Genomic DNA, 10554 nt, shown 5'->3' on the forward strand with positions numbered 1-10554 from the left:
CACACACAGAGTCTGTGCTTCCAACAAGCTTATAACCAATTATCTCATTCTATCCACAAAGAAATTAAAACTCAAAGATTTTATGCAATGCTCCTCAAGTTCATTCAGCAAGTCATTAGGAGTGACTCTGGATAAAAGCATGAAACGATTCCTAGAGAATTCTCTGTAAGTCTTGTCTGATGTCAAGATCCCTGATTCCCAGTCATGATTCACCCCCTTGAGGACGCTGCTACAAGGACTTCTCATTGTAGCATCCTCCCATGAAACAGGGGAAATGCAGAGGTGTGAAGAACGCACTGTAGCTTTGGAAGGAGCCAAGTCAAAAGCCGATCCTTCCTCCCAGCCTGTCTTCTTGCCAAGGGAAGCCACTTCCTCTGGGGAGCACCTCAGCCTGGAACGTGAAGGCGGGCTGCCAGCAGAGGAAGTAGATCCCACCTCAGTGCACAGACTGGCTCTCCTTGGGGTAAAGGGAAATGAGTGAGGTCACCCTGGAAAGGGAGGGGGAGAGAGACACTAAAATTTCCGGGGGCTATTTCAGTTTTCTTTTCCTTTTTATGCAATTTCACTTATGATATCAGCCAATGTTTGGCTACTGCTTTGGAAACTCCCCTTGGGACGCCCCCTCGACTGGCCCCAACTCCCTATAAAAGGCTGTCCTGAGTGGGGCTCGCAGAGCATTCTGAGACAGCACGTGCACTCATCCAGCATCTGCCCACAAGCACCATGAAGGTCTCCGCTGCCGCCCTCACCGTCCTCACCGTCCTCACCATCACCACCCTCTGTGCACCTGCGTGTGCCACTCCATGTAAGTCAGGTCCCTTCTCTGCAGCCCCAGAGTGTCCTGCCCACCTCCCTGGCTGTCCCTGGCCTCACTCTCTTTTCATCTGCTGTATTTCTATCTGAATCCCATTATTTCCATTCTCATATGTTGCTCAAGGTTGGCCTAGGATAGGCTAGGGTTCAGATCTGTTGTTTGTAGGGTCGTTATGAACAACAGCACATTATTCAGCTACCTTTGGTAGGTCTCTCTATGTCCCTTCATGACAGAAACCCTTGATGAACCCCTGTGTCTTTGAATCTAAACCAAGGCTCTGCTGGTGTTTAATGTTGCTGCCATGGGTAATAGGTGGGCACAGTTCATAGATTTTTTTTTTAATTAAATACATATTCTGTTTCTGGTGGGAGCTCTGCTGACTTATTTGTTCGGAATTGTGCTAACCCAAAGGCAGAGCCTCTCTGGTAATTTGAATCTACCAATTGCTTCAGAGATAAAAACAGGCATTCTCCTCTCTCGTGATTTACGGCTTCCAAAAATCCACTGGAGGGTCAGCTACAAGTCTCTTTTAAGTTAACAGCAATGAATTTGAGAGGTTTGGGGGAAGAGGAGGTGTTTCTGTATACGTTTTTTAATGTTTCCAGTAAGGTGCCCTTATGGACCAGTGGTTTAAAAACTAGGCTGCTAACCCAAAGGTTGGCAGTTCAAAACCACTGTGAGCGATTCTGCTGGAAAAAGATGTGGCAATCTGCTGCTGTAAAGATTATGACTTGGAAGTCTTGTGGGACACTTTGTACTCTTTCCAATCTATAGCTATTTAAAGAGCAAGTGGTCCAGGTTCCTCTGAGCCTGGAGGGTCAACAGGACAAGCGTGGAAACGGCCAACGGGGGGGTGGTGACAGAATAAGGGCATTGGGGTTTCAGATACCAGACTCTTTTCTGAAAGAGAGGTGCCTTCCCATGGAAGAGGGATGATACAGCACAGGCTTGGTGAGCACTAGCTGTGGAGCTTTGTTAGAATCCCGCCTCCACCACTTGCTAGCTTAGGACAATCACTTTACTTCTTTTCTCTATGAGTCAGAGTCAACTCGACAGCAATACGTTTAGAGTTTGGTTTTATGTGTCAGGTACTGTGCTGATTGCTTTACATGTAGAGTCTCTTCTTTGTGTAGTTATCTTTGACTTACAGATAGGAAAACAGAGGCCCAGAGAGATTAAGTAGCTTACCCAAAATCAAGAGCTAAGGAGTCAGGGGAATCAAACACAATTCTATCTGACAATCAAATACCACTGCTCTTCTGGGCCGAAAGCTCTGATTAAATAGTCTGCAACCAGCTGCACAGCTAGTCTAAAGGCCAAACATCCCTGGTGGTTCGAATCCACCAGGAGTCTCATAACGGAAAGGTGGGCAGTCTACTCTTGTTACAATTTACAGCCTTAAGAACCTGGGGGAGGGTGGCTGTAGGTCAGAATTGACTCAACAGCACTGTATTTCAGAGTAGCCTTTATGCTAAGCAGAAACTCTCTTTTTTATCAATTAAACAACAAAATGTTCTCTGTTCAGAGCCCTTCTCTTCATGGTTCAGCCAGAGGGTCCTAGGGCGTGCAATGTGCATGTTCAGGTCCTTCTTAGGGATCCTGGTTGACCCTGAGCTGTACACACTCTCTCTCTATCCATCCACCCTAGGTCCCAAAGAAACCAACCAGAGCATCAGGGAAGCCATTAAGAAGCTTAGCATATCCTGAAAACCAAGGGCAAGGGACTATGGACATAGGAAACAAGACAAACTGAATTCAAGGATTAAACAGAATAGAATAAATAGTATTAAATTAGAAGAGAGGAGATGCCCTGTTGGAATCTTGTCCTCTGTTGGATTCTCCAAGCCTCAGGATGATATTTGTTCAAGGTAAAGCACACATAAAAAGCACTATGCCCAGTGTGCACTGGTAATGAATAATGGGGCGCCTTTCTTCTTCCCAGACGCTTCGGACACCACACCCTGCTGCTTCTCCTACAGCCCCCGCCAGCTGCCCCGTGCCCACGTCCAGGAGTATTTCTACACCAGCGGCAAGTGTGCCAACCCAGCAGTCGTGTGAGTCTTTATCTCCTATGAGTCTCTAGAACAAATCATATGGTCAAATCTCAGAGGGCTTGGGCGGAGAGGACAGGTGTAAGAGCCCTATTTATGAAAGATTTTTTTTTCATTTTAAAAATCTTTCTTGAAGAAATAAATAATTCACCATTAAATATGCAAATTGAGCCACCATGAAATTTCTTATATAGAGGAGAAATTTTTCCATCTAAAAGTTCTCATGACACAAGCAAAGACACAAGTGTTCAAAGTAGGACTTTGGCTCTGATAAATCCCTTCCAAGGTGATATTTAGCACTATTCATTTCAATTCTGAAAAGAAACATTTTCAAAAGAAAAATATCATTCCCTGAAAGTCCACTATGTGCAGATAGAGAGTCCTAAGCCACCATTTGTGCTGTTATGGGGCTGATTCAAGGGTGGGGCCAAGGCCCCAATGACTGGAGTGCCATGAATCGGAATAGTACCAAAGGCCATGTAGCCAGGGAAGGGAGGGAACACACACAGCTTCCTGGGTGATGAGAGAGGACTTGGTGAAGATTTGCAGGGTGTGCTGGGTAAAGGGAGGAGATGAGGGAATTAGGATAGATCTAGTAGGGAACTGAAAAGATGGGGTGGTAGTGGGCATAGATCAATGGTGAGTAATTTTATAAAACACAGTGTATGGGAATGATCCTAGGAAACACAATGTGAATGAAGGAATGTGTGAAATACAATGTACATGAATGAAACACAATGTATGCTCACTTTGTATGCAAACCAACATAAAATTTTAAAAACTAAGGTAAAAAAGGAAGAAGTACTAGCTGATGTGGGACATGGACTGGCAGAGAAACTGGGTGTATCGGGCAGAGAAAATGCCTCCAGAAAATGTCTCAGATTTGGTTGGTGTCGTCGACCATGCAGGACAAGTGAGAGATGATGCAGGAAGAGAGGCCACGGCTGTCCTGGAGAAGCCTTGTGTGTCACGACAAGGAAGCACAAGCTTTCAAGGAGTCAAACGTGGCATAACAAGAGCCTACAAAATCAGGGTCCAGTCTAGAGCTGCTGCTATTATCTAAGAGTAGCACTGGAGGCTCAATAGTGCATGGAGGAAGAGAAAGGAGAGGCAGGGTTAGAAAGCTCCAGAGAAAGAATGGGCAAACCCTGGCAGGTGGTTTGAAATCTGGAGCAAGGAAGAGAGAGGGGATGAGGCTGATGCTAAGGTTTCAACCCAGAGACAGGGCCATCCTATGAGCTGTTTAAAGAGCAGAGGTGGGTGTGCTCTGGGTTCCTTTGAGCCTTCAGGCCAGCACGACAACTATGGAAACAGCCAGCAGGGAGGATGATAACTGAGGAATGGCACGGGGGTTACAGATGCCATGTTGTTTTCTGGAAAGAGGGATTCTTCCCATAGAAGAGGGGTGATACAGCACATCTTGGTGAGCACTGGCTTTGGAGCTAGTCAACTTTGTTAGAATCCCATCTTTGTTTCTTATTAGTTTACCTGAACATGGGACAGTCACTTTACCTCTTTTCTCATCTGTAAAATGGGAGAATTTGAGACCTTTCTTTCTGTGGGTCACAGAAAATCATTAGCATATTGCCCAGAACACAACAGCTGCTTAGTAGGTGCTAACTCACCATCACCTAACTACATTGAAGGGGTAAATGCAAATCATTCTTTGACTTAAGCCTATGTTACACCAAGATCAAGGTCAGAAATAGGACAAGAACACAGAGAAAAGGGCAGCATTATTGAGAAACATGCTCTTAAAGGATAGGTGAAGGTAAAGGGTCCCAGAGAGCCCGAGCAGGCGAAGAGAGGAGCCTGGCAAGTAGAGGGCACCAAAACGGAGAACAGGCACCCTTGCAAGGAGGCGGTATCACACTCGGGTATCACACTCTGCACAGGAAGGCAGAAATGGAGGTCTCACATCAGACGCTGGTTTTCTGGCCTCTTGACTTCCTGGCCACAGGCTAGGGGGCCAGAGTAAGAAGGTTGCTTTGGCAGGATTTCCTGTGTGAAGCTCCTTCCAGATTTGATTGACAATGACCCTCCAAAGCAGAAGAGAAAAGCCCCGTAGACTTGGCTAGGAAGCCAACATGGAGTGACTGGTGAGTTCACACAGCCAACCCTTTGGTTATCAGCTGTGTGCATAACTACTGCACCACAAGGAGTCCTGAAAATCACCCCACCCCACCCCACCCCACCCCATCCTAAATACAAGGGCAAACAGTAGAGAACATGAGAACCCAGAAAACCTCCTCCTCCCCTGTTCTCATCTGGGAGCAGTAGAAGAAAGCACTAAGATCAAGTGCCTCAGAGGGAGGTCCTCCAAGGGGGAGGCAGCTTCCCTGCAACGCAATGTTACCCAGAGCAGAGCCCAAAGAACAACCTAGGAATCCTTGTTCTCACCTGATGAGCTGTGCCGTCACTTGGTATAGAGACATGTGGGCTCAGGGAATGTGCAGAAACATCGCCTAAAGGAGAAGTTAAAATGAGAAAAATGGTCAAGTAGGCGGGGCTGGCTCCTGGCTGCCTCAGAGTCTGTCTGAATAATGCGTTCATTGGCAGCACTTGTACCCAGGCCCAACGTCTCCCCTAGCTGGAAGCAGCAGACCCCCGTCACCCCAGCCCTGTGTACCTCCAGTTGACACCATCCCTCTATGTGCTGTTGTTGAGGCCGTTAACTCCAAATCATGGCAACTGCGCACACAACAGAGGAGAAACCCTGCCCCTTCCTGAGCCAGTCTCTTGATTCGCTGTGGATCAGGCGGTGATGATTTAAAGGATTTTCACTTTCAGAAGCACATTGCCAAGCCTTTCTTCCAAGCCTTAGACTGGATCACAGCAACATGCAGCCCTCCACAGAATGATGGGTAGTGTCTGGACACGTGACACATTGGCTGGGAATCGAACCAGGGCCTCTCACGAAAGGCACAACGTTTTTTTGTCTCTGCTGCATGTCTGCCTTCACGTACTTTCATGTGGCTCCATGTCTTGGTTGGTTGCTAATTGAAAGAATTTAGCATTGCCAATATTCCCAAGCCCTCAACCTCTCGAGGTCACGCTGCCTGGTGCCAGGAGCTGTGTGGTCCCATGTCATTCTGATTCACACCCAAAGAAACATGTTGCCCAGGAATCTAGTATCAATAGCACATTATGACATTTTCCAAAACTCCTTCACACATCATCTTGATTGAGCTTTACAACAGTTGCACAAAGTAGGTATTGTTTCTAGCTCCATTTCAAAAGTAGCCAAATAGAGGCCCTCAGTGATTGGTCTAAAGTCACCCATCTAGAAAGTAGTGAAATCAAGACTCAAGTTCATGTCCTTGCCCCATCCAAGCATGCACCAATGAACTCATGCATCTGATTACTTAGTGTCTGCTTCGGGCCGGGCAATGTGTTGTCTGAAGCCAGATCACTTGGGTTTTCAGCCACATTCCATCTCCCTGTCATTCAGCCTTGACTGAGTTCCTTGAGGACACAGAATCTACCCTTCGCTCTTTCTTCCAAGCAGCCAGCACAGGATCTGGATTAGAAGGAGTGCTGATTTCTGGATGGTGATACATCAGCTCTGGGGCCCTCGTGCTCCTTATCTCTAGATCCCTTTCGCTTTCCAGGCAGCATGTGTTTGTATGGGGGTTAAACTTCACACAAATCTAATTCTAGCTTAGATCCCACAGGAGAGGAAATGTCCATTCCTGATAAGTCACAAAATAACTATCCCATCTCAACCAACCCCTTATCTCCATCTTCCTCAACCTCAAAAACTGGTTGGCCGGCCCTAAAAAGCTCTCTTCCTTTTTTTCTCCTTTTCCACAGCTTCGTCACTCGAAAGAAGCGCCAGGTGTGTGCCGACCCAGAGAAGAAATGGGTGCGGGAGTACATCAACTCTTTGGAGATGAGCTAGGGTGGAAGGTGTCTTGAACTTGAGCTTGGGCACATTGTTTGGTTGTGGCTTGCTCTTGTCCTCACCAGCTTGAGAGCCTTGTCCTCCCAATCCTTCCCGCTCCATCACTCCCTGGAAAGCAAGGATTCCACCTGCAGGCAGCGGCTCTAAAAGCTTCCCCCACTGAAAGCCCTGAAGCTCTGCACCTGAACAGTGTTCATGTCTCTGAGAGCTCCTTGGGGCTCTGGGACTGGGAAGGAAGATGATATACTTCTAGAAGCAACAAAGGGTGTTTATGGGAATGGCCCAGGTTCCTGTCTCAGCCCCTCATTGGGGAGGGATGGCTGACAAATGTGAGAAATCAGCTTTTCATTAAAGTTCTCAGTGCAAATGCAAAGCGAGTGGTTTGATTTCCTCCTCCTCAACCTTCTATCCCCAGGGGCATTAAACATGCGGAGGGCTTGCATACATCTACAATTCTAGACTTGCGGTTTGTGGCCCAGCAAGCTGGGCTAGAAGCAAAAGGTCTATGAAAAAGGGACAGAGCTGGTAAAGTAACCATGGCTCAGCTTCCTGGAGGCAGGGCAGAGGATGACACGCCCCATCTCCCCACTCCCGGGTCTCTGCTTCAGACCTCACCTGGCCCTTCCATCCATTCTGCTCCCCTTCTACCCCAGCCAATCCCATACCTTGGATCTCTTTAAATCATCCTTTCACAAGAATGGGATTTGAAAGCAATCACAAAATTCCTCGGTCCTTTAAAATTAAGAGAATAAGGTATTTGACTAAGGTACACCTGATACAGGCATGGTCTTTGCAGTTATTTGCTATGCATTAGAAAGCTGGACAACAACTATGGATGACAGAAGGAGAGTTGATGCCTTTGAGCTTTGGTGCTGGAGAAGAATATTGAATATACCATGGACTGCTAGGAGAACAAACAGGTTCGTCCTCGGGAGGGTCAAGCCAGGCTGCTCCTTGGAGGCAAAGATTCTAAAGCTCCTCTGACATTCTATGGACATGTTGCAAGGCAGGATCAGTCCCTGGAGAGGGACATCATGCTTCAGAGGGTGGAGGGACAGCACAGGAGAGGAAGACCCTCAGTGAGATGGTTTGATTCAGTAACTGGGGTAATGGGGATAGGTGTGTCAGAGACAATATTATTGGCAAGGGATGGAGCAGGGTTTAGGGCTGTTGTAGATAGAGTCACTATGAGTCGCAGGTGACTCAACAGCACAAAACAACAACAACAAGGTATTTGATGGTATTTTACAATTACACCAACCCAAGGTGAAATAAAAAGTTGAATTGGGAAATTTGCTGTCAAGGATCCCTTGGAAGTGCAAAAGAGCAATGATTTCAGAGACGAACGTGCCTGATCCGAGCCATGGTCTTTTCAGTCACTTGCTATGTAGCTGAAAGCAGGACAATGATTAAAGATGACAGAGGAAGAATTGATGCCTTTGAGCTGTGGTTCTGGAGAAGAGTATTGAACATACTGTGGACCACCAAGAGAACAAACAGGTCTGTTCAGGAGAGGGTCAAACCAGATTGCTCCTTGGAGGCTAGGATTTTAAAACTCCATCTCACATACTGTGGGCCTATTGTGAGGAGGGACCAGTCCTTGGAGAAGGACATCATGCTTGGAAGGGTGGAGACTCAGAGCAGGAGAGAAAGCCCCTGGATTGAGATGAACTGGTATAGTCTGTGGCAATGGGGTCCGGTATGTCAGAGACCGTGAGGTTGGCATGATTCAGAGCCTCTGTTCAGAGGGTCACTATGAGTAGACTCGACAGCACATAACAACAAGGTGATACTGAACCTTCCCATCCATGTGTCCTTTCTTACAAGCAGATATTAACAAAAACAATAAAAGTCAGAGCTGTACTGGCAGTGCCTGTGTGCCAGCATTCACCACACTATATTCCACACCCACAACCCTACTGGGAAAGTCCAATGACGAAGCTGATGCTATTTGCTGCCACCTTGAATTTGCAGAATTTCAAGTTTAAAGAAATTAGCCAGAATACATCTACATACCCTTCACTGAGATTCAACTGTTAACACTTGAACACATTCTCTGCATCCATGTTTTTGCAGATCGAGCTCCAAAACCAGCTGACGTCAGGTAGACTCTACTCACAGTGACCTCGTGTGTGTCAGGGTTGAACAGTACTCCACCAGCTTTTCAAAGGCTGGACGTTCAGCAGGTCTTCCTTCCAGGGTGCCTCTGAGTCAACTCCAACCGCCAGTTATTCAGTTAGCACCGAGGGTCCTAACTGTCTACTCTGCCCAAACTCAAAACCAAGCCTCCCTGTTGCTGGGCCGGCTCTGAGTCCCAGCAGCCTTCCCCCAGGTTTCCAAGACTGTAAATCTTCATGGGAGGAAACTGCCCATCTCTCTTCTCGGGAGTGCCTGGTGGATTTGAACCTCTCAACCGTAAGGTCAGCAGCCAGACACACAGATGCTATTCCACTAGAGGTCCTTTCACACCACCCAGGGACCACAAACACACAACACACTCTCGGATGTGTATGTGTATAGTTGTTAAATGCATTTTCTTTTGTCCTGAACCACTCAAATTTAAGTTGCAGACATGATATCAATTCACTCCCAAAAGCTTTAGTAGGTATGCCCTAATAAAAAGAACATTCTAGGTAATTACATCAGTAACGCTATCACAAACTCATGAAATTTAACAGTAAAACATATTCTATTCTATATAAAATATATAAATAAAAATATTATATATTTTATAATATATAATCCATAATCAAATATCCTCATATTGTATATTGTCCTTTTTTTTACTTATAATTTGAAAGTTTTATTTATTTCAAAGAGGAACCAGTTCTCTTTCCAAGGGACTTTTCTACAAGACCAAGCAAATTACATATTTCTTGGTAAATTACAATTCACATTGGCACAATAAACACATTGGTGACTAATCTACTCTAGGCCTGTTATAGAAACCCATATTGCCCTTTAATTTTTTTTTTTTTAGCATGTACCTTCGAATTAGATCCACCTGGTACAGGAGCAGATTGCCCCTTCTTCTCTAGCAGGGCATCTGGTGGATTTGAACTGTGCACCTTCAGGATTGCAATACAGCTACTTGCCACTAGGCCACCAGAGATCCCTAATCCTTATATCTTTTAAGTATCAATTTACCTTGCAGGATACTGATTTATTTCTTTTTTTGGTGTTCATGCCAAATTTTGTAGAGTATCTCTCAACATAGATTTGCCTGTTTGCTCAGACTTAGATGTAGGTTACGCAGTTTGGGCAGGAATGCCAGCAGTGAGGGTTTTGTCTTTCTCAGTGCATCCCATCAGGGCACCCAAGGTCCATTTACTGGTGATGTTAAATCTGCGACTTGGTGGCCCGTGTTTTCAAGTTGCAGTGAGGTACCTGCTGTGTGCCAGGCACTGTGCAGGGCACTGGACAAGGCAGGGGAGGGAGGTGAGTGAGAGTGAGAGACCACCTTAGCTGTTGGGGAGCTCAAAATCCAGTGAGGAAGACGGACTAGTGAACAGAAAAGACACAGGACAGGGACGGAGAAGCAACTATCCAAAAGGCAGGCTGAAGAATGAACAGGAGGGTCACACGACTGATTTAGTAGGAGAGGGGAGAAAGGAGGATTCACATATCAGATAACATTTGAAGGGAGTCTGAAAGATCTGGTAATACTTTAACAGATAGAAAGGAAGACAAGAGCCTGACAGATAGAGGGAGGAGCATATGCAAAGGTATGTTGTTGTTGGGTGTCATCTCGTCAACAGACTCACAGTGACCCTGTGAACAACAGG

At 46.2% G+C, this 10554-nt stretch overlaps 1 protein-coding gene across 1 annotated transcript; it reads left to right on the plus strand.

Moving 5' to 3' along the window:
* The first annotated feature begins 723 nt into the window (after positions 1 to 723).
* Positions 724 to 6766, plus strand: CCL5 (chemokine (C-C motif) ligand 5). Its single transcript, XM_006890895.1, has 3 exons — positions 724 to 805; positions 2757 to 2868; positions 6679 to 6766. The coding sequence occupies exons 1-3, from the start codon at positions 724 to 726 to the stop codon at positions 6764 to 6766; spliced, it is 282 nt and encodes a 93-aa protein (XP_006890957.1).
* Positions 6767 to 10554: the final 3788 nt, after the last annotated feature.

Source organism: Elephantulus edwardii, unplaced genomic scaffold (assembly GCF_000299155.1).
Source record: "Elephantulus edwardii isolate Elephantulus edwardi_28Jun2011 unplaced genomic scaffold, EleEdw1.0 scaffold00094, whole genome shotgun sequence".
Classification (NCBI taxonomy): Eukaryota; Metazoa; Chordata; class Mammalia; order Macroscelidea; family Macroscelididae; genus Elephantulus; species Elephantulus edwardii.

Coding starts and splice junctions, on each gene's coding strand:
- CCL5 (XM_006890895.1), top strand. CDS start 724: ATGAAGGTCTCCGCTGCCGCCCTCACCGTCCTCACCGTCCTCACCATC. Junction 806..2,756: donor ACCTGCGTGTGCCACTCCAT/GTAAGTCAGGTC, acceptor TCTTCTTCCCAG/ACGCTTCGGACACCACACCC. Junction 2,869..6,678: donor TGTGCCAACCCAGCAGTCGT/GTGAGTCTTTAT, acceptor CCTTTTCCACAG/CTTCGTCACTCGAAAGAAGC.